The sequence below is a fragment of the Gracilinanus agilis genome, chromosome 1 (genome assembly GCF_016433145.1).
Source record: "Gracilinanus agilis isolate LMUSP501 chromosome 1, AgileGrace, whole genome shotgun sequence".
NCBI lineage: Eukaryota > Metazoa > Chordata > Mammalia > Didelphimorphia > Didelphidae > Gracilinanus > Gracilinanus agilis.
In genome coordinates this window covers 475,947,123-475,967,983 of record NC_058130.1, presented here as the reverse complement: position 1 = coordinate 475,967,983, position 20,861 = coordinate 475,947,123, and the positions used below count along the sequence as shown (strand labels likewise).

The 20,861-nt window shown below is 37.4% G+C and overlaps 1 protein-coding gene across 2 annotated transcripts in view; it reads right to left on the bottom strand.

Annotated features, from left to right (window-relative positions):
- Window positions 1-5,454: 5,454 nt before the first annotated feature.
- SERPINB12 (serpin family B member 12) overlaps window positions 5,455-20,861 on the bottom strand; it is a 17,287-nt gene continuing 1,880 nt past the window's right edge. Inside the window, exons 2-7 of one of the 2 annotated variants that reach the window (XM_044665805.1) lie at window positions 18,560-18,699; window positions 17,738-17,876; window positions 15,646-15,763; window positions 8,176-8,318; window positions 6,891-7,058; window positions 5,455-5,859 (exon numbers count right to left, since the gene is read on the bottom strand). In XM_044665805.1, the coding sequence (XP_044521740.1) occupies window positions 5,455-5,859; window positions 6,891-7,058; window positions 8,176-8,318; window positions 15,646-15,763; window positions 17,738-17,876; window positions 18,560-18,699 (1,113 nt within the window). Of the gene's footprint in view, window positions 5,860-6,890; window positions 7,059-8,175; window positions 8,319-15,645; window positions 15,764-17,737; window positions 17,882-18,559; window positions 18,700-20,861 lie in introns of both variants that reach the window. The other variant, XM_044665806.1, reaches the window with a different exon arrangement.

Below are 20,861 nucleotides of genomic sequence, written 5' to 3'. Positions count from 1 at the left end.
AGCGCCTGCTCAGTCCCGGCCGCGCCCGGCTCTCGCGAGGGTACGGGTAACTGCCTCCTCCCAAGAGTTCCTTCCGCCGAGCCTATGACGAGAGGCGCGTCTTAGGCTAACCGGGGCGCGAGTTGCCGGGCTGCCCCCTAGAGTGTCTCTTACCGCTTTAAGGGCGATTTCTCGGGCTGCAGCTAAGTGTGTCTCGTGCTGCGCTGGGGCAGGAGCTCCCGGGCTGCTGCCGCAGAGCGTCTCGTGCTGCTCTAGGACGCGAGCTCCCGGGCTGCTGCCGCAGAGCGTGCAACGAGTGGGAGGAGAGGCTGCGGAACGCGCGGAACGGCCCCACGCAAAGAGCCCGGTTTGGGCTGGCTCCGAGCCTCCTAGCGAAGAGATTGTCGGGCAAATGTGCTAGGGGGTGGGACTGTGCTAGTGCGCGGGGAGGGGTTGGGGAGGGGGAGTGCCGCTACGGTTTTATCCGAGATAAAGGCAGGCCTGGTAGTTAATAATTAGCTTGTGTGTGTGGTTGCTGGGTGTCGGGGCTAGGATGCTGCCCCTGGAGGCCAGAAGACCTTGGTTCCGGTATTGCCTCGGAAACTTGTGAGCCAGGCGTTTAATCCCTCTGTGCCCCACACAAAGTACTGCAGAATAGATCCCCTGCGGCTTGTAGGGAGGGTTCTTGTTAACTCTTGAGAATTCCCTCTTTTGTCCTAAAATAAGATAGTGTTGCTGTTTGATGGTTTCAATCGTGTCTGCCTCTTCTTGACCTTCTCTGAGGTTTTCTTGGCAAAAATGCTTAGGGTAGTTAGGAAACTGAGGTAAACTGTGTCCCAAGGATGATTTGGGAGGGTGGATTCCAACCCAAGGCCCTCATTGCAGGTTGTCCGCAGATGAAACCAAGCTAAACAGTAAAGGTCCAAAAAGCTCTTGATAGACTATAGAAGTTTAGTCTGTTTAAAAGGATGGAATTTAGTAGAGCTGCTCAAATTTACAGATAATGGCAGTTTCTTCCAAAAAGATATGAGACTTGACTAAGTAGACCACAAATTCTTTATGAATAGGCAGTGTAGAAAGCCAAGAAAGCTCGTGTGATCTTCACTTGTATTGAGGGTCAAAGTGTCCAGAACTAGAGCAACCCAGCCAGGAGTCAGGAAGACCTAAATTCAAATCTGGCCTCCGACACTTACTAGTTGTGTGATTTCTTTAGCAAGTCACTTACCCTGTTTGCCTTAGTTTCTCCATCTGTAAAGTGAGCTGGAGAAGGAAATGGCAAACCACTTTATCTTTGCCAAGAAAAACCCAAATTGGGTCAAAGACTTAGATACCAATGAAAGCATTGACCCCCACATCTAGAATATTGTGTTTATTTCTGGACAGCATGTTTTATGAAAGATATTGATAAACTAAAGATCATATAAAGGAAGGGAAACAAGTACTTGGAATTCACAGCAGTATAAGGTCCAAGGGAACCAGGTGGCCCAGTGAAGAGAGCACTGGGCCTGGAACCAAGAACTGAGTTCATAATCCAGCCACTGGCACTGCTAGCCACACACCCAAGGTAAATCACTAAATAATCTTATCTGCCTCAGTTTCCTAAATTTTAAAATTTGGGGAAAAAAAATCCTCATAACCAGGAAGATCAAATGAGATATTTGTAAACTGCTTAGCACAGTGCTAGAAAGGATCAGGCACTTACAAAGTGCTTGTTTACCACAACTTACTTCCTTACCCTATTTCCCTAACTCCTAAAGGAATTATTAATATTTTGGCTAGAGAAGAGAACTACAAAAGAGAGAGGACATGATATTGTCAGCAAGTATTTATAGTTTGCTCATCAAGAACAGACTCCATTTATTTTGCTTGACATCAGAGTATTGAAAGGCTACATTTTATTATAAGAAAATGCAATATTAATTCCAAGTAGGATCACAGAAATGTAATTAATTCCATTTAGATAGTACCAGTCTTAGGTTTGGTTGAGCAGATCACTGAGCTGCTATTCTGATTTCTCACCAACATCAGCTGTTTTCATTGATTTGGGACCCCTGAGGACTGATGGATATGTCAGTCTCACCCCTGGACACTCTTCTCTAATACTGATTCTCTGATGATCAAGAAATAATAAGCACAGAAGAAATAGAGGGATCGTGTATTCAGAGACACACGGCAGCCAGGGGAGAGACAGGTAAGCCACTGCCCTTCACTACCCCACAACACAGCAGTTTTTTAGGTTTGTTTTTTTTTTTTTTAATCAATTATATGTAATAAATTTCCATACTAGTTCTTCTAAGTTATATGGTTGAACTTATCATCCTCCCTTTATTCCCTTCTGCCTCCCAGTACTGGCAGGCAATTTGGTCTGAGTTATAGTATTATCATGCAGAACCATATTATTCATTTAAGTGAGTAATCTTATAAAAACCAAAACCTCAAAACATAAGCCCAAATAAACAATCACACAGCAGTTCCTGAACAAAAAGAGCTAGGGGAAAGACACCCAGATTCATTTCTAGCTCCATACCTCCTGGACCACTGGGCTATTCTAGCTCCACAACCAATCAGAATACTCTTCAGCAATATATAACATCACTGATCACCAATGGCCAAAATAGTCTCACCAAGCCTCCACAAATGGTTGAATTGGAAGCAGACCAGGAAATCCTTGCATATATATTCTGTTTGACTCACCAGGAAAGGCAAAATCTTCTGTATTTGAATACTGGATCCCATTAGGCAATAATCCCCTCCATTTCAGTAGATCATAGAGCTAGAATGGACCTCAAAGACCAGCTGGCCCACAACACCTTCAGTTCAGAAATAGGTCATTACACAGATTGCACTTATAGGAAATTAACGCCAAAAGAGATTAAGTGGCTTGATCAAAGTTAAAACAAGTAGTAAGCACCAGGGGTAAAATGTTAACCTGGTTCATCTGTCTTCAGAACTCATGCTCTTTCCATTGTATTGTCACACTGCTTAAAAATCTTCATTGGCTCCCTATGACCTTCCAAATATAGTTCAGATTTTCTCTTCCTGGCATTCAGCCATACAACCTTCTAGACCAGGGGTCAGCAATGTATGGCTCTTGAGCTATATCCAGCTCTTTTGAGGGCCAGATATGGCTCTTTCTGCAGGAGCCATGAAGTCAATTTTTTTTCAGGCACTGTTACAGGAGCGCCCACTGTGAGCACTGTACAGCTTTCACGAAATTACATTTTAAAAAATGTGGCGTTTATGGCTCTCACGGCCAAAAAGGTTGCCAACCCCTGCTCTAGACATATACTACTTTCCCTCCTGAGAATTCATTGCTGTAACCAAACGACTGTATTCTGGCTAATGGACACACACACACATATACACACACCCTTTGGTTTTTTAACCTAGAAGAAGAATAACTTGGAGCAGGTAAGAAAATTATTTTACATAAGTAATAGTTTTAAAATATGTGGTAGGGAAGGTTATAGCTGGTTTTGAGTATTTCTTTGTGTAAATCTTTAACCTAAAACCACCTTATCAAATATACAAATGTCTATACTCCTAATGCTTATTATTTTAAATTATTATTATTATTAATCCAATACTTTTTATAAATGAATTATCATATAGTCATAAAATGTGTCAAAAAGTACAAACCGTTCCAGAGAAAGAACTGTTGGAATCAGAATGCAGACCAAAACGTACATTTTTTAGTTTATTTGGGTTTTGATTTTATAAGATTATTCTCTTATAAAAATGAAAAATATAGAAATATGTTTTGCATGATAATACATTTATAACCCATATCAAATTGCTTGCCAGCTCCAGGACAGAGGAGGGGAGGGAAGGAGAAGGAAATTTAAATCCTGTAACTTTGGAAAACCTACATGGAAATTTATTACATGTAATTGGTAAAATAAAATATCATTATAAAAATAAATAAATCTACCCAAAACAACATTGAAGAATATAAAAAAATAAAAGTACAAACATTGCCACCACTTGTCATATCTAGTATCTTGCAAATTTTGCCTGGGATTGTTTTTTCTATATTATATAAATAAATAGCCCCAATGGAAACCTTTTTTTTTGAACTTTTGTCAGTGTAACAACTTTAACTACCACTCCTCCCTATGGTACCTGGAATTGAATTCAGCAATTCCATGTACTAGAGGCCTCTCTTTTATACCCTCCTTTTATACTTAGCTGTTTGACCCTGGGCAAGTCATTTAGCTGCTATGTGCCTCAGTTTCCTCAAACTGTAAAATGGGGATCATAATAGCACCTACTTTCTAGGGTTATTGTGAAGATTAAATGTGATAGTATTTGTAAACCACTTAGCACAATGGCTAGTATTTAATTAATACTTATTTCCTCCTTTCCTATCTTAACTATTTAAATAACATAGACAAAGGCTAAACAGATTATAGTTCATATCTTTATTGTTTTGTTTAGTAAAAAAAAATTACTTAGCAATTTGATTTTATTTAGCAGTCAGTGTCTTTGTTTACTTAAAATGAACATTTTAAATCAATACAGATGATATGTTAGCAAGGAAGACAGAATAGAAAGGTTAACTGTTCCCCCTCCCCAAGATTCATCAGGATACAGATGTGAGGGTTTTATTTATCAACATTTATAATAGACAAAACATGACTTTCCCATAACTCAAATCCTAAGAAATCTCCTCTTCCTTTTCTCTACAAAGGATACATAGTTAATACATACCTGTTCACAAAGGAGAGAATAAGCCTAATCTGGTTTACATCCATAAATGATTCTCAGCCTTTGGTAAATATTAACCTAGGTATATTAGATCTGTTTTCCTACTTTAAGATTTGTGTGGACTTGAGCATTATTTAAGTTCCTGTGGTAGGTACTTTACTTTTTATTGAATGGAATTAGCACAGTGCCTGCCACAAAATAAATGCTTGTGGATAAATTAGTTGATGGTAGAGAGTGATTTTCCCTTCTACAGAAAAGGATGTAAGAAAGTGCATTTTCCCTGCTGATATGCCCTTATGTCTGTCCCCAGGCCTCTTATCTCCACTGCAAATGCAAATATGACTTATAGAAAACATTTCCCATTTAACTATAATCCCAGGCTTCTATTCTTCGGTTGTTCTCTAATGGAACCAGTCTCTTTTCTGAATTGTCTAGGGTTCTTATGATTCGTTAGCAATAGAAAAAAAAACAAAGAAAATAAACACTTTTCTGAACTTTATTTATGTGGAAATATGGGAGTCAGTGAAGACAAGTGGATTTGGGAGCTGGCAGGGGAATTGTTAGCAAAGAGAAAAATAGTATCAGCTAACTGCTGTGTTGAGTAAGCCCCCAGGAGAGGAACAGGAAGTGGCACTGGATGATAGCTGGGAGTTGAGGCTAGCAGGGTTGGGTGACTGATAAGCTCTAATGCAGGCCATGTTATAGCAAAAAGAGGCTATGCTTCCATTTTCCTGCTGCCCCATAAAATAGAGGGAAATAGATCCATTCTCAAGGAGAGCAGACTTTGCCATAGAAAAGGATGGTGTTTGTTTTGTTGTCTTTGATGAAAAACAGAAATGGGTGATTGGCATCAAATGGCACATAAGGTGATGCAGACTTTGTTGAAACCACAGCTCCAGTGGCAGCTGCTGCTTCGGTACCATCCTCACTAACCTCCACAAATGTCTTGTGGATAGCTTTTGACAAGTACAGGTTAGGGTTTGGAGATATTCCACTAAGATCAGCCTTGGCGTCATCAAAGATATCTACGATCCCCATTTTTTGGAGAATAAAATTCAGATCCAAGTTGCTTTCCATGGTGAATTGGGGAAAGGAGACATCTACCTTTTCTTCACACATAATACTGGGACTTGTCCATTCTGTTATTTTCTCATGAGTCATATTTCTTTCAAGCTATCAGAATGAAAAAGGATAACTAGTGTTAGTAATGAGAAGGCTGTTTCCAAAAAAACTAGGGTACCATCCATAACTGCTGAATGCTACAAGAGTTTCTTCCAAGCATATTTCATTTTAAAGCTCTTCCATGTTTGTCCCTTTTTGTTTTAAAAATCTACTGTAATATTTCCGCCTTCAGTTGGAGTAGTGGCACACTACCTGATTCTTAGCTATCTCTTTGGAGTCTGATCCACTCACTCTATTAGTAATCTCTTGCTAGACAGCTCCATTTCCACATAAAAAAACTCATGTACCCAAAACAGATGCCTCTTAAGAGTCTGATGCTGAAACTGAAGCACACTTATCTGAGACAAAGGACTAGGCCAAAGAACTAGCCCTTTCCATGATTGGTGTTGACCTTTCTTGATTTGTAATAGAAAGAGATAAGATTTGAGAAGGTATACATTTTCCCTTTAGTTATGGAGATGAAAAAGAGAAAAACAGTTTAGTTTGAATGGATTCTTGTTCATTCAAGAATTTGTTGGACAGATATTTAAGAATAAATATCTGTTTAGTTATATATAGTGTCCCGGATAAGTGGCCATCCAGCCTCTGCTTAAAGACCTACAAGGAGGGAGATATTACTACCTCTTGAATCATTCCATTCCATTTTTTCAGTTGCATTGTTAACAAGTTTTTCTTTACATTAAGCCTAAATTTACTTCTTTGCAACTCCCATTCATCATTAACTGGATTTTCCCTCTAGTGCCAAGAACAAATCTAATTTCTCTTCCACATGACAATCCTTCACATTCTTGAATACAGTAGTTATCATGATGTTCCCCTGAAATATTACAGTCTTATTTTCTTCAGGCTAAGCTCCCCCCCTCCAGCATTGAACTCAAGACTATTCACCATCCTAGTTACCCCATCCCTGAAACTCCCCTGTTTATCAGAGCCTACATTTAGCTAATTTATTTTTATTTTCCAACCCTATAAGTTCATTGGAATAGAGAATTCTAAATGGAGAGACAAAAATAACATTTTACCTCTTCTAGTCCAATGGAGTCCTCAGCAGGGAGAGGGGGCAGCAGCACAAACATACTGAGTTTTCCCTTAGTATAGTTCATCTCAAGAATCTGTGTATTTAATTCTTCTATGTAACCAATTCTAAATGTATTCTGCTGTCTCATCATCTTCACATTTTTCTGCTCATCCTGTCAACAAAGACAGGCCAGGTTAAGGGAGAGTTAGTCTTTCTCACAGACATGCAATCTTACTCATAGCTGCTTTAGGCAATAGATTACATTTTCCAGGAATTCAAGAGCTTGCTGAATTTAGAATGGTTAACAGATCTAAATTACACTGAATTCAGGCTTTTAATGCTTCATTCTCTGTGAGTCACTATCTCCATAGTAGATGGGAATAACCATATTATACTAAACATTAGTAAGGGATGCTAAGGATAATGTCAAATTAAGACTTGAATATACATCCCATTCTTCCCACTTACATTGATATTTACAATAATAATCCATGGGGAAATTAGACAAGTAAAACTAATACCCTCTATATTTTATTCTCCGTCGAATTAGCAATATTAGTATATTAAGAAACAAAAAATACTTAATAGCTCTTGGTATTTGCAAGTACATGGTATAGAATGTATGTTTAACAATAGTTTAATATATCAAGGATTCATCCATGCCGAAAATCTCTCCACTAACACAAAACACCTACAACTTAGTAGGTAGGTTTTAGGGTATTGCCAGAGTCTCAGAAGGCAAAATGGTCATGGCCATGATTAAGCAGTAAGTGTCAGACACAAGACTTGAACCCAGATTTTCCTCACTCCCGAATTCAATACTCTATCCCATTAGACCATGATGCCTATGGTTAGCCATAGAGATGGGGGCAGAACTTGTGATTTCATTGACTTTGGGAACTCACAGGTGAAAAAGTTCCCTTTACCAATGCAGATCAGCAGTTTCTCTACAATTTATATTCTTAGAAAGTTACCTCAAGCAAGGATATCAAACTCAAATAGAAATGGCTCCTTTAGCTGTATATTGACTCAGATAACCACAAATATAGCCTTATCTATTTTGCATTGTATTTTTATTTATTTCATTGAGGTTTCCCAATAACATTTAAATCTGCAAGGCTGTGAGTTTGTTAATTTTTGGACCAGAGACTGAGGAATTAAGTGACTTGTCAGGATCACACAACTAGTATGTACAAGAGGTAGAAGTACTCCATGCTGTGTCTATATAATATTAATTCTCAAAATAATGATTGGTTTCTTTAGAGTAACATATATTTAGAGGTTGCTACCTTGTTTAGCCAGAAAACTGAGTCTTCTGTCTTTTCATGATCAAAACTTTTTTCCCATTTGGCCTTGAAGTAGACAGCATTCACCAGCACCAGCACTGTAGAATCAGAAATGCTATCTCTGCCAAAGAGTTCCTTGATTTTACCTGAAAGAAAAGTCCAAGAGCACATTCTAAGTTTAAAATATTTTGTTATTGTTCATCTCAATTTTTGTGAGTTTGGAGTTTTCTTGGCAAAGGTCCTGGAGTGGTTTGCCATTTCCTTCTCCAATACATTTATATATGGGGAAACCGAGGCAAACAAGAGTAAGTGACTTGCTTACGGTCACACAGCAAGTATCTAAGGCCAGATCCGAACTCAGGAAGATTGAGTTTTCTTGACTTGAAATCTGGTGTTTCCTATCTACTTCTCTACCTAGCTGCCAAAGCATGAAATACAGCGGCCAAGTTAAACATGAAAACTGACTTTTTTAACACCAAAAGTGATCATTTATTCTTATTCCCATTTTAAAGATGAGGAAACTGGGACTCATAGAGGTTAAATGATTTGCCAAGGGTCACACAGACAGTAAGTATTTGAGAAATGATTTGAGCCTAAGTCCTTACTCTGAGTCCAACTAAGTCATGCAGCTTCAACCAATCATGAGCTAGGGTTCCATGATGTTTGTTTTTTGGGTTTGCTTATAAATGTTTATGCTGTTTTAATTATTGACATGAAAATTATATAGCTTAGTACACTTAGTGGGCACTATCCTCTCTCCATAATGTACCTTAGGCTTGATCTTAAAGATCAATTATGATAGCACTATCACAGAATCGTGGGATCTAGAAGGGACATTAGAGGCTATTTCATCCATACTATGCCTAATAAAGAAGTCATCCATCAAATGATGGAAAATCTACTTCCTCCCAAGCCAACTAAAGACACTCTGCATTAGCTATAATGGTTGGGAAGATTTCCCTACATCAGGATATAACTTGTATCTAATATTTGTTCAGCCTTCTAAGGACAAACAGAATAAATTTAATGCTTTTCCACACAACATCCCTCTAAATCCTTAACAGACAACTAGCATATCCTTTCAAAGACTTCTCTTCTCCAGCTAAAACACCACCATTTTCTTTAGCCAATCCCCCTTTGGCATGTTTTCTAGTCCTTTCACAATTCTCTGGACATTGCTTCTCAATTTTTTTTCTTAGAGGGTATAGTCCAGATCTGAACACAATACTTAAGATATGATATAAGCAGGACAGTATAGAGTGGTACCATTACCTTCCATGTTCTAGACATTTTGTTCAATAATTTTTCAGTTGTGTCCAACTCTTGGTGACCCCATTTCGAGTTTTCTTGACAGAAATACTGGATTAGTTTGCCATTTCTTCTCCAGCTCATTTTATAGATGAAGGGTTAAATGACTTGCCAAGGGTCACACAGCTAGTGCCAGTGACTGTAAATCTTCCTGACTCTAGGCTTGATGCTCTATCCATTGTATAACTTAGCTGCCTTTACTTTCCTAAATGCCATAATTCTCTTAATGTGGCATAGGATATATTTGCTAGGGATTTTTGGCTTCCAGATCACACTATTGCCTCATATTATTAAGATTGCAGCTCACAAAAACACTCCAATCTCTTTCACATAGGATGATTTCTCATCATGCCTGCCTTAGCTGATACATGTTCTATATTTTACATTAGGCACAGAACTTTGCATTTATTCCTATTAAATTTCATCTTATTATGCTGAGCTCAAAATTCTAGCCTGGTGAGGTCTTTGAGTCCTGGCTCTTATCTAACATATTAGCTCCCCTTCCTAGCTTTATATCAGATTCCTCTACTAATGCTATAAATTTGACCAACATGCTAACAACTATGTTATTATATAGTCACTAATAAACATGTCAAATAGTATAGATTCAAGGACAGACCTCTGAGATGAATTCATACATGTGACAAAAATGGATAGCACAAAGGACCAAAAACCAAGACCTGACAATGTGGAATGTACAAGAAACACACTGAAAATGAGAGAAAGATAGAGTGAAGGTGAGAAGCTGAAGCATAATATACATATATTCTGCTTCAGCTTATCCAGAGAAGACAGAGGTAGCAGTCATGGTCTCTGACAGAGTTGGAATTAAAAGGGATGTAATTGGAAGGGAAGAGCAGAATAACTATATTATGTTTGGCAAGGGAGGAGTTACTATTGTTGTGAGAAAGATTATTATTTAGTTATTAGCTTAGTATTAGTATTAGACCTAGCAGGAAGGGCCTGGAGAATTCCAAGATGGAATGGGGAAGCAGGAAGTGGCTCTTGCTCTCGGAGAAGGACTCCATGGTGGCTGGGACAAGTAGTAAGTGATTCCCTGGGAGACCTCAGAGCTAGTGGAGTTGCACCCTGATTCCCTGGGATCCTGGAGTGTGGTGAAGGTTGGAAGCAGAGGACATCCATCCTGTACACTATGGTTAATGAAGCATTTTCAATTTTAAACCTGTGTGTACCAAGTGTTTTAGCACCTAGATTTTAAAAGGAAAAACTAAATGAGATGTAGATGGAAATAGATAACAAAATAATAATAGTAGTGGACATTAATTTCCCCTCTCAGAGCTAGATAAATCTAACCAAAAAAATAAATAAGAAAGAAGTTAAGGAGATGAGTAGAACCTTAGATAAGATAAATAAGAAAGGTATCTGGAGAACCTCTACACACCTACTTGAGATTAGTAGTAGATCTAAGCCTGAGCACACATAATACAAACATAGTTTCTGGTCATATAATAATGGCTTGGAGTATAAATATTTTGCAAAAGTCTTACCTTAACTCTCATATCATACCATCATACCATGCAGTTGTGCATCCCTGGGGAATTATGACACTGGAACAAAAGTTCCACTGGGTGTGACCAAGCTAGAAAGATTTGTTTTGTAAAGAGTATGGTCCCAGCAACAGATTATGTCTGCTGCCTAAGAACCAATCTAGCAAAATATGGTCCTACTAATATATGTTATCTAAGAACCAGATGGGCTAAAGTGTTCAAATCAAATGCTGATAGGAACATGGAGAAACAGACTTATTATTACATTAATATTAATAGAGCAGCTGTGAATTTTTATTTTTATTTTTTGAAAACAAGATGGAATTATACATTGAGCTATAAAGCTGTTCATGCTCATTGAATTGGAGATCCCATTACTAGGGGTGGGCCCTATGGCATTATTGAAAGAGTAAAAAGCTGTGTTTGTATGAAAATATTCAGGAAACCTTTGTTTAATCTGACAAAATAATTGGAAATAACAAATTCAATGAATGGGAGAAATGGCTGAATAGATTGTGATATTTTAATGTAATGGTTTGTATTATATTATTGAAATGACAGATATTGGAAATATAAAGAAAGTAAGGGAAATACATGAAAAAATAAAGAGAGAAGAAAAAAGAATACATACCATGATTACATTAGAAAAATAATAGCCACAAAATCCATAGGAAAAAATATCCAAGTAAAACAAATCCAAAGGGAACTCAAAAGCTTAGAATGTTTATTTTAGAATGCATATATAATTTACATATTTTTAAACAAACTGTAAACAGTGTGGAGTTGTAGTCTTTCACATAATCTTTTTAATTCATTTGCTTAGTTAAATGCTTTTTGGTAGTAGTTATGGTTATTAAATATGTAATTTTAAAAATTTAAGGATAGATCCCTGAGGCACTTAACTAGAGACCCTACTCCAAGCTAACATCAGCCTATTAATCAACTACTCTTTGGATCTTGCCATTCAACTGTCTGATTCCACCTAACTATAATGTTACTTAATCCACACCTCTCCATTTTATATACAAGGATAGTATGACAGACCTTTGTCAGATGTGTTGTTAAATTATCACTTCACAACTGATCAGCCTTGTAACTCTCAGAGAAATGAGATTCATCTGGCATGACTGGTCTTTTTTTTTTCTTTCAAAATTTACAAAACTAAATAAAACAATAACTTGTTCTTAATAAAGCTATTTGAGTTTTGTGTGTGATCACTTCTTTTTCTAAATGTTCACTACTTTTAATAATATAGTTAGCCTTTAGAATTTTGCCAAGCTTTGAAGTCAAAATCATAATTTGCAGACTCCACATTTGTCTATATCCGATCTTATGCCAACTGATCCCTTACCATTTTCCATAATCTGTCAAAGGTTATTAACAGTAGTTTAGAATTCCCATCTTCAGTTCTTTCAGCACTATCTGGGCCAAATGACCAAACTCATAAAATTTAATGTCTCCCCTAAGCCATAATTAAATGTACTTTTTAATTGGTTCTTAGTATACTCTGCCTTACATTGTGATTGACCTTTTTTATTTAAAAGAGGCAACATAATCAAGTTGAAAGAGCACTGACTTTGGAATCAGAGGATCTGTCTTCCTATTCCAGCTCTACTATTTATTATTTGTGAGTCTTTGTCAAGTCTTTTAACCTTTCTGAGTCTTGGCTTTTTCATTTTCAAATAAGCAGGTGGATTAGATGACCTCTGTAGTGTCCTTCAGCTCTAAATCCTATCATGTTAGGTATACATACTATCTTCTCAAATGAATTCTAAATTTCCCTGAATGCTGTAAGCATCCTTGTATTCCACTCAGAGCCTTAAGCAGTAATATGCTTATATCAAGATCTCACTAACTATTTGTGGATAAATAAGACAATATAGTCATAGCTCCATTATTAGAAATTCCATTAAGCTGCCTGATGTTCAATGAGAGGACTTAACGAGCATATTGATTCTTCCATCCCTAGCACACAAATGTAGTTAACCTATCTAACCTGGCTTGTGGCATCAGCAAGGAGCAGGCCTGTAACATATACCTTTTCCACCATGAAATACCATGGACTCTCAGCCCTATACCAAATAATTGGGTGTTAGGAGGTTAGTGGAGAGGTATAGAGCTTATCAAATAACAAAGTCAATAACTTAGTACTGAGTCCCAATCCAATAAGGGCAATGCAAATTAAGCCAAACAGGTTGAGAAATACCACTCTATTCCATCATATGGAAACCCTAAATTGTAATCCAGTTATATGAAACATCATCCTGGGGGAAATTAAAACTTACTAAGTGAGCAGCAAGGTGACACAGAAGGTAGAGCCCTGGTTTTGGAATCAGGAAAGCTACTCAGATACTTACTAGCCATGTGACCTTGGGCAAGTCACTTAACTCTGCCTCAGGTTTCTAACATCCATAAAATAAACTGGAAAAGGAAATGGCAAACTATTCCAATAACTTTGCCAAGAAAACTCCTAGTAGGGTTATGAAGAATTATATATGACAAGCAAAATAAAAAGAACAAGGGAATTCATATGACTAGACTCAACTTGGTTTCTTTTAAGATCCAATGATCAAGCAGAGGGAAGAGGGCAGGAACTAAAGAACAACATTTATATAATAACAGCAATACCAGAAAGATAGCTTTGAAAGGCTTAAAAACTCTAATCAATTCAAAGACCAACCATTATTCCAAGGGACTAATGATGAAGCACGTTATCCACCTCCTGACAGAAATGATGGACTCGGTACAGAACTGGAATTCTTCTAGTCTAGATCAATACCTCGTTCCTCACTGATCCAGAACCAAAACTTTATTTCCTCAACCTCAAGCCTTGCCTCCTATTATACATATCCTCTCCCTTGTGTATACTCCTATTATACTTTTTACCCGTCTTCCTCTTCAGATGTATAGATACATAAAATACTACCACCTCTGGTCCATGAAATTCTATCATTGGAAACCCCAGCAACTGATTATAGGCAGACATTAAATATACTTTTGGACAGCAACTGTATGGAAATTAGTTTTGTTTGCTATTTGTTAGAAAGGGTTTTGTCCTTTTTTTCCCTTTCAATTTGTAGGGTATAAGAGAAATTAAATGTTTGTTCATTAAAAAGTGAAGAAAATAAACAGATGCATTAACACATACACAATTAGGCATAAGATCCAACAGTTGCCCAGAGTTAAGCTTCTTAATCTAGCAACTTAAATGCAAACACAGTATTAGTATATCACAAAGATAGCATCTTATTCCCAAACTTGATACTGGAGTTAGTGGAAAGAGTACTATTCTTGAAACAGGAAGACCAGAGTTTGGATAGGAACATAGACAAATCACTAGCACTTCAGGGCTCCTTTTACTTATCTTTAAAATGAAAGGGTTGGGCTCAATTACTTCGAATGTCCCTTCTAACCATGACAATCTATAACCTGCTTATTAAGGATAACTATAAAAATACATAATTATGAGAGAGTAAATAAATTGGCAAGAGGATCATAGGGAGGGTCATAGCTCACACCATCACAGTAATTAACCCTGAGGAAAATATGGTTGGCACTCTAGGTTGTATAGGTGAGCAACCTAGAATCTATATTTAAATGTGACATTTAACTGCGATTGGAGTTGAACAGCCACTTTTTGAGGTCTCATCCCTAAAAGGTCCTGTCCAGTGACTTCTTAATTTAGACAGGTCAAAATTTTAAGTAGTTTGATCCCACCCACTAGTGACCTAGTCAGTCAAATCTGTGCCAAGAAAGGGAGAGGTCCCATTTTTAATGAGCAGTCCTGCAGCCTCTTCAAAATCAAGGACTAGGTGTTCTTTAAAGGTTGATGTGTATTGATGTGACTTCCCTTTTTCAATATACATGAAAATATATTCACATTGCATTCAAACATCTACCTTTCCCCCATCTCTTCTGTACCCTCTTTGCTCAGGACAAAAGAAAGGATAAGGAAAGGCCTTTATTACTTCAGTTATTTTGGCAGACCTATCTCTGCAGAACCTAAATTCTGTCTGGTAGCTGCTTTATTCTTGATAGAAATAGAAATTCTGAATTTTTTACTGGTGTTCTATGTCGTGTTGATGATGTGTTTCCTCAATATGCAAATAAGTAATTTTAAAGAAAAATATCTAAGTTTCATTGCTAAATATGTTGGCACTAACAAAGCAATCTTTAAGCACCACAGACACTTGAAAGAACCACTCTCTGGGTGGTAGGCAGTGTGATGTAGCAGAGTGAGGGCTGGTTCTGAAGTTCTAGGAACTGAGTTGGAATCTTAGATAGGACATTTGCTACATGACCCTAGGCAAGACACTTAACCTTTCATCAGCATTCCTTTTCTCACATGTAAAATGAGGATGATAACACCTATACTACTAACCTCAAAGGGAAAATCAGTGAGATAATTATGTAAAAGACTTCAAACCATAAAGTACCATTTAAATGCCAGTTTTTATTGTCATTATTATTATTATTTACTTCCTTATGACTTAGCAGTCATTTATTCTCTCTAGACCTAAGTTATTTCATCTTTAAAATGAAGAGGTTGAATTAAATGGATGCTAAGATTCTCTCCTAGCTCTAAATTCTTTAATAAACATGGAAATCTGAAAATTTTTAGCTTTCCCACCCTTACTATTGAATCCCACTTTCTTACCTTGGGATTGACATTCAACCCAGAAATTAATTTGTTGTCTGGATTTTTCTGTGTCTTTTTGGAAATCCACACTTTCAATGGTTGTATGGTAAAATTCCATCACATTATCTGAATATTCCTGTGAGATTATGGAAATAGACATTACAATAAAATCATATACAATTACTAAGTCAACAACTAAGTATTCTGGTAATAGAAATAATTCAATTTTAAAATATTCATAGTCTTTGAATATGATAGAAATGGCTATTTCCATTTCTTACCTACACCCAGATTAAATCAGGCAGGACCATTTGAGCAACTGCATGGAATTAGCATGATCATGAGTTGGGACAAAGTCAGAATAATATATTCCTTTCCAAACCAATATCCTTATAATTTCATGTTCCATTTATGACCTGTGTATTTAAGCTAGATACTTTTCATGTGACATAGATTACATCATTATCATTATAATTATTACTATTGTTATTACTTCTGGAGAATCAAAACCCAACACCTAAAATCCCATTTCATTTATTATATGGAAGTTTGATTCTTTTCTAAACTAAGAAATTCTTAGAATGTCAGTCCTTTCCAATTCTATTGCATTTTAGTATTCTTCCACAAATTTAATTTTGATCTTTAAAAATTGTGGCACTCCTGAATAGCAAAAGGCATACTTCTCTATTCTAGGAGTTGTTAGAACTGCATAAGACTATCTTAGGATCATTGATTTGAAGTTGAAGGAAATATTAGAGGCCATATTGTCTAATCTTTTTTTCTAGAAGAAAAAATAAGGTCTAGAAAAGTTAAATGTCATAGAGCTAGTAAGTATCTGAGGTGGAATTTTAGCCCAGGTCTTCCTAATTCCAATTCTAGTATGAGATATGCTCTATCATGTTATCTCTCTATGTTTAGAATGTGTCACCATCAATTGAAATGGAGCAAATAGAATCCTGGTGGAGTCCACTACTACAGTTGCTAGGGAAGATGGTTGCTAGGGTGAGACCAAAACTGGGTTTGGTAAATTGGAATTCTTATGCTCTAGCCCAGGGATCGGCAATGTATGGCTCATGAGCCACATCTAGCTCTTTTGAGGGCCAGATATGGCTCTTTCTGCAGAAGCCATAAAGTCCATTTTTTTTCAGGCGCTGTTACAGGAGTGCACTGTGAGCACTGTATGGCTCTCACGAAATTACATTTTAAAAAATGTGGCGTTTATGGTTCTCATGGCCAAAAAGGTTGCCGACCCCTGCTCTAGCCCAACATCTTTACTTTCCTATCCTTTCAGTTCTAAAAACTGTATCTCTAGCCACTGACCTTGCTGACTCCCTTCTTCCCCCCACAGAAAAGATGTATGATGCCCTTGATTGAAACCTTTTCCCCACTCACACAGTGCAGGAACACATCAGGGTAGACCATATAGCCTATAGAACCACAATCCATGCTAGGTGGTTAGGTCATTGTAAACAGATCAATGAATGGAAGAAATTCTCAGGGACTTTAACTAGAGTTTAAATTGGACCTGTTTCAGTAAGATAGCAAGGCTAGTTGTGTACTTCTTCCAAACTAAGGTTGATCAAGAATGACCTAGTATGCAGTATGATACCCTTCTCAGAACTAACAAGAGGTGGGGGCAGCTGGGTAGCTCAGTGGATTAAGAGCTAGGCCTAGAGATGGGAGGTCCTAGGTTCAAAGCTGGCCTCAGCCACTTCCCAGCTGTATGACCCTGGGCAAGTCACTTAACTCCCATTCCCCCATTGCCTAGCCCTTACCACTCTTCTGTCTTAGAGTACAATACATTGTACTGTACTCCAAGACAGAAGGTAAGGGTTAAAAAAGAAAAAAAAATAAAGAACTAACAAGAGGAACATGATTCCCAGTGACAAAGCTACAGACAGAAAACGGGAACCACAAAGAATAGCCCTCTGTTTGGGAGAAGTAATCCCAATACAATGTTCAGACACACAGACACAAATGGTTATCAGTCATCATCTCTACCATGCTATTCTGTCCATCTGTTGCTTTGCCCTTAAGAGGAACATTGTAAAAAAACTGCCCCAGAGGGAGAAGAATTTCAAAACTTACTTGCTAGCTGTGTTTTACTTACAGCAAAAATGGGAAATTCCTGCTCTCCATACAATCTATTGGCCATACTCAGGGTACAATCAGATTTTATCCTGTCCACCTTCTGGAGAAGCTTCCCAAAGTAGAAGTTGAAATCTCTATTCCCATCATCCAATGATCTCGTAATCTTGATAGGAGACAATAAAAATGGGTAAAGTATCATTAATCTATCCTTCACAGACACACTCTCCATCAGAAACCTAATTGTCATTATTCATCTAATTTCATACAAGTATAGTAGTATTTCTATGTAGTTTAAAATTTTTCATTGTAGCATGGAATACTTAAGTAACAATCAATACTTTAGTGAGAGTTCTATCCACGGCATATGGATTTCAAAACCTACTGTCCATCTTTCCGAATTCTATAAAATGACCCAAAAATAATTTCTTAATTACTGTAGCAGAGACATTTCTGATATAGGGTAAAGAAAAATACTTTGCATTTATTGGGTAAGAATCACTATGTATACCTCTCCAAGCCCTCCCTCTCCTAAGTCACAGCCTCATCGAGGGTCATATCATCTCTGAGTGGAGTAGAAATTCCCATCTTTCTAGCAACTAGCTGTCATTCAAGCAGTTTCAGAAAAAAAAAATAACTGAAGTCATTAACCAGAGACTGGCTGATGAGAGTCTGGTCTCAGGAATCACAAAGATATATTAGGTCTCATATTGGCTTTTTGTGTTGCTTTAGATGCATGAGGCCTAATGCTAGCCTGAGTTTTTAATCTTCAAAGAAAACCCAACTAGAAACAAATGACTGTCTTTATTGAGAAGAGTGGTCAGTTTATTAAAATAAAATAGATACCTGCGAATTTGGAGGTTCTGACTTCTCTTTCTGATCCACTAGATTGTAATGATCCCCTTTGTCTTCTTGACTTGCTCCTTTTGAAGAAACTTCACATTCTGTGCCTTTATTTTGTGAAACTTCATTAAAGTGTAGCACCTACAGAGATTAACATGGAGTGAGAGTGGGAATATAATGTAAAAAAAAGAAAGAAAGAAAAAACTAGGCCAAGATCCAGAAACCTTTATTTCTAATCCTGGCTCACTGCTTAATAATCCATGACTTTACGAAAATCATTTAACCTCTTGAAGACTCAGTTTCCCCTTCTAAAAAGCAAGAACTCTTTCTACATTCCCCTCCTCTATTTTCAGGGTTGTCATTAGAATCAAAGGAGTTTGATGTAAGTGAAGGAACTGTTGTAGAATCTGAGTTGGAAGAAACCTCAGAGGTAATCTCTTCCAATTCATACTTGAATATGATCGATCCCTTAATTAATATTCTAACATGGTCATCCAGCTTTCCTATGAAGATCTCTAGGGACATAAAACCCACTATGAGGCAATTTATCCTCTCTAGGTTAGCTCTAATAATTAGAAAATATTCTCTAAATAAAGATTCCAATCTGCCACTGTATGACTTCCCACCACTGTTCCTTATTCTGCCTTCTAGACCCAGGAACTAGTCTAATTTTGCCTTCTATATATCATCCATTTACATATTTGATTACAAATCAGTCAGATCCTTTCATAGTCTTTTCCATGGTTAAACATAAATCTATCCTTATAAAGAATCGTTTCCAGCCCTCTCATCAGCTTTGCTACTGTCTTCTGGGAGCATTCCAGTTTGTTAATGTCCTCGCACAGAACTCAACGGGAGAGTCTGGATGTAGCCAGATTGTGTCAAAAGACAGCAGGCCTATTATTTTCATGCTAGATCCTACCACTTTGTTAATACGCCATGTTAAGTGACTTCCCCAAGGATAAATCTGTGGTAACTGATAAAGTTGTGACTCAAATCCAGTTTGTCTGGTTCTAATCTGAATTTTTTAAATGTTAGGATTATTAGTTAAATGGTCATCGCATTGGTTTTCTGCTTCTAAAGCCCTTTTAAAGTGTTAGGTTTATTAGGTAAATGGCTATAATATTACAAATGTTAAGGAAAATGTAATACTGTCCTTCAGAAAGGTTTTTGTAATCAATCAATTCACAAGCATTTATTAAGCTCTTAGTATGTGTTAAGTGCTGTGCTGAGCAGGGACAACACATAGATGAAAACGAAACAGCCCATGCCTCCAAGAGGCTTTACAGTCTCTTGGGAATTGCTGTAGATTCTGTAGTTTTCTTTAACTATAAACTCTTTCCTTTAATTAAGTGACCGCTTTTAGGGATAGCTAGGTTGAACAGTGGGTAGAGAATCAGGCCTGGGGATTCAAATCTCGCCTTAGCTACTTCTTAGCTCTGTGACCCTGAGCAAGTCACTTAACCCCAATTGCCTAGTCCTTACTGCCGTTCTGCCGTGGAACCAATACCTAGTATTGACTTTAAGACAGAAGGTAAGGTTTTTTTAAAAACATAAGCAACCACTTTTTAAAAAATTTCTTGGCAGAAAAAGCTCCATTTATTTATTAGTCATCCACTGTAGACACTATCACAAGAAAGACAAACTAAAAGTTGGAAAAAGAAGCATAGAGTGAAGCCCAGAACAGAAGTGAGGAGACATGAGTGTATATCTCCATTCTGCCACTTTGATAGACTTACATTTCTTCAATGAGCCTTAGTATTCTTGACTATCAATGAAGGCATTGGACTAGAGGTTTGTTCTCTAAGGTCCATTCCAGCTCTTAACCATCTGCAATTTAGACTTTGTTTTGAAAGCTGCTCTGAAAGTAAATGAAGGTTTCCAATGGTGATGTTTTGCAGTAAGCAAACAGTATTTTTTAGGACCTTGTGAAAGGGCACTATTTTTTCCTAAGATCAAGGCAGCAGCAAGGTGGTGCAGTAGATGGAGTACTGGCCCTAGAGTCAAGAAAGCTTGACCTCCCTTTTGTATATTGTAAGAATACAAAACTAAGAAACTGGCTGTAGCTTAATAACTTTATTAAATCTAAGTAGTAAGAGGCAGCTGGGTAGCTCAGTGGATTGAGAGTCAGGCCTAGAGACCGGAGGTCCTAGGTTCAAATCTGGCCTCAGACACTTCCCAGCTGTGTGACCCTGGGCAAGTCACTTGACCCCCATTGTCCACCCTTACCACTCTTCCACCTATAAGCCAATACACAGAAATTAAGGGTTTAAAATTAAAAAAAAAATCTTAAAAAAAAAAAA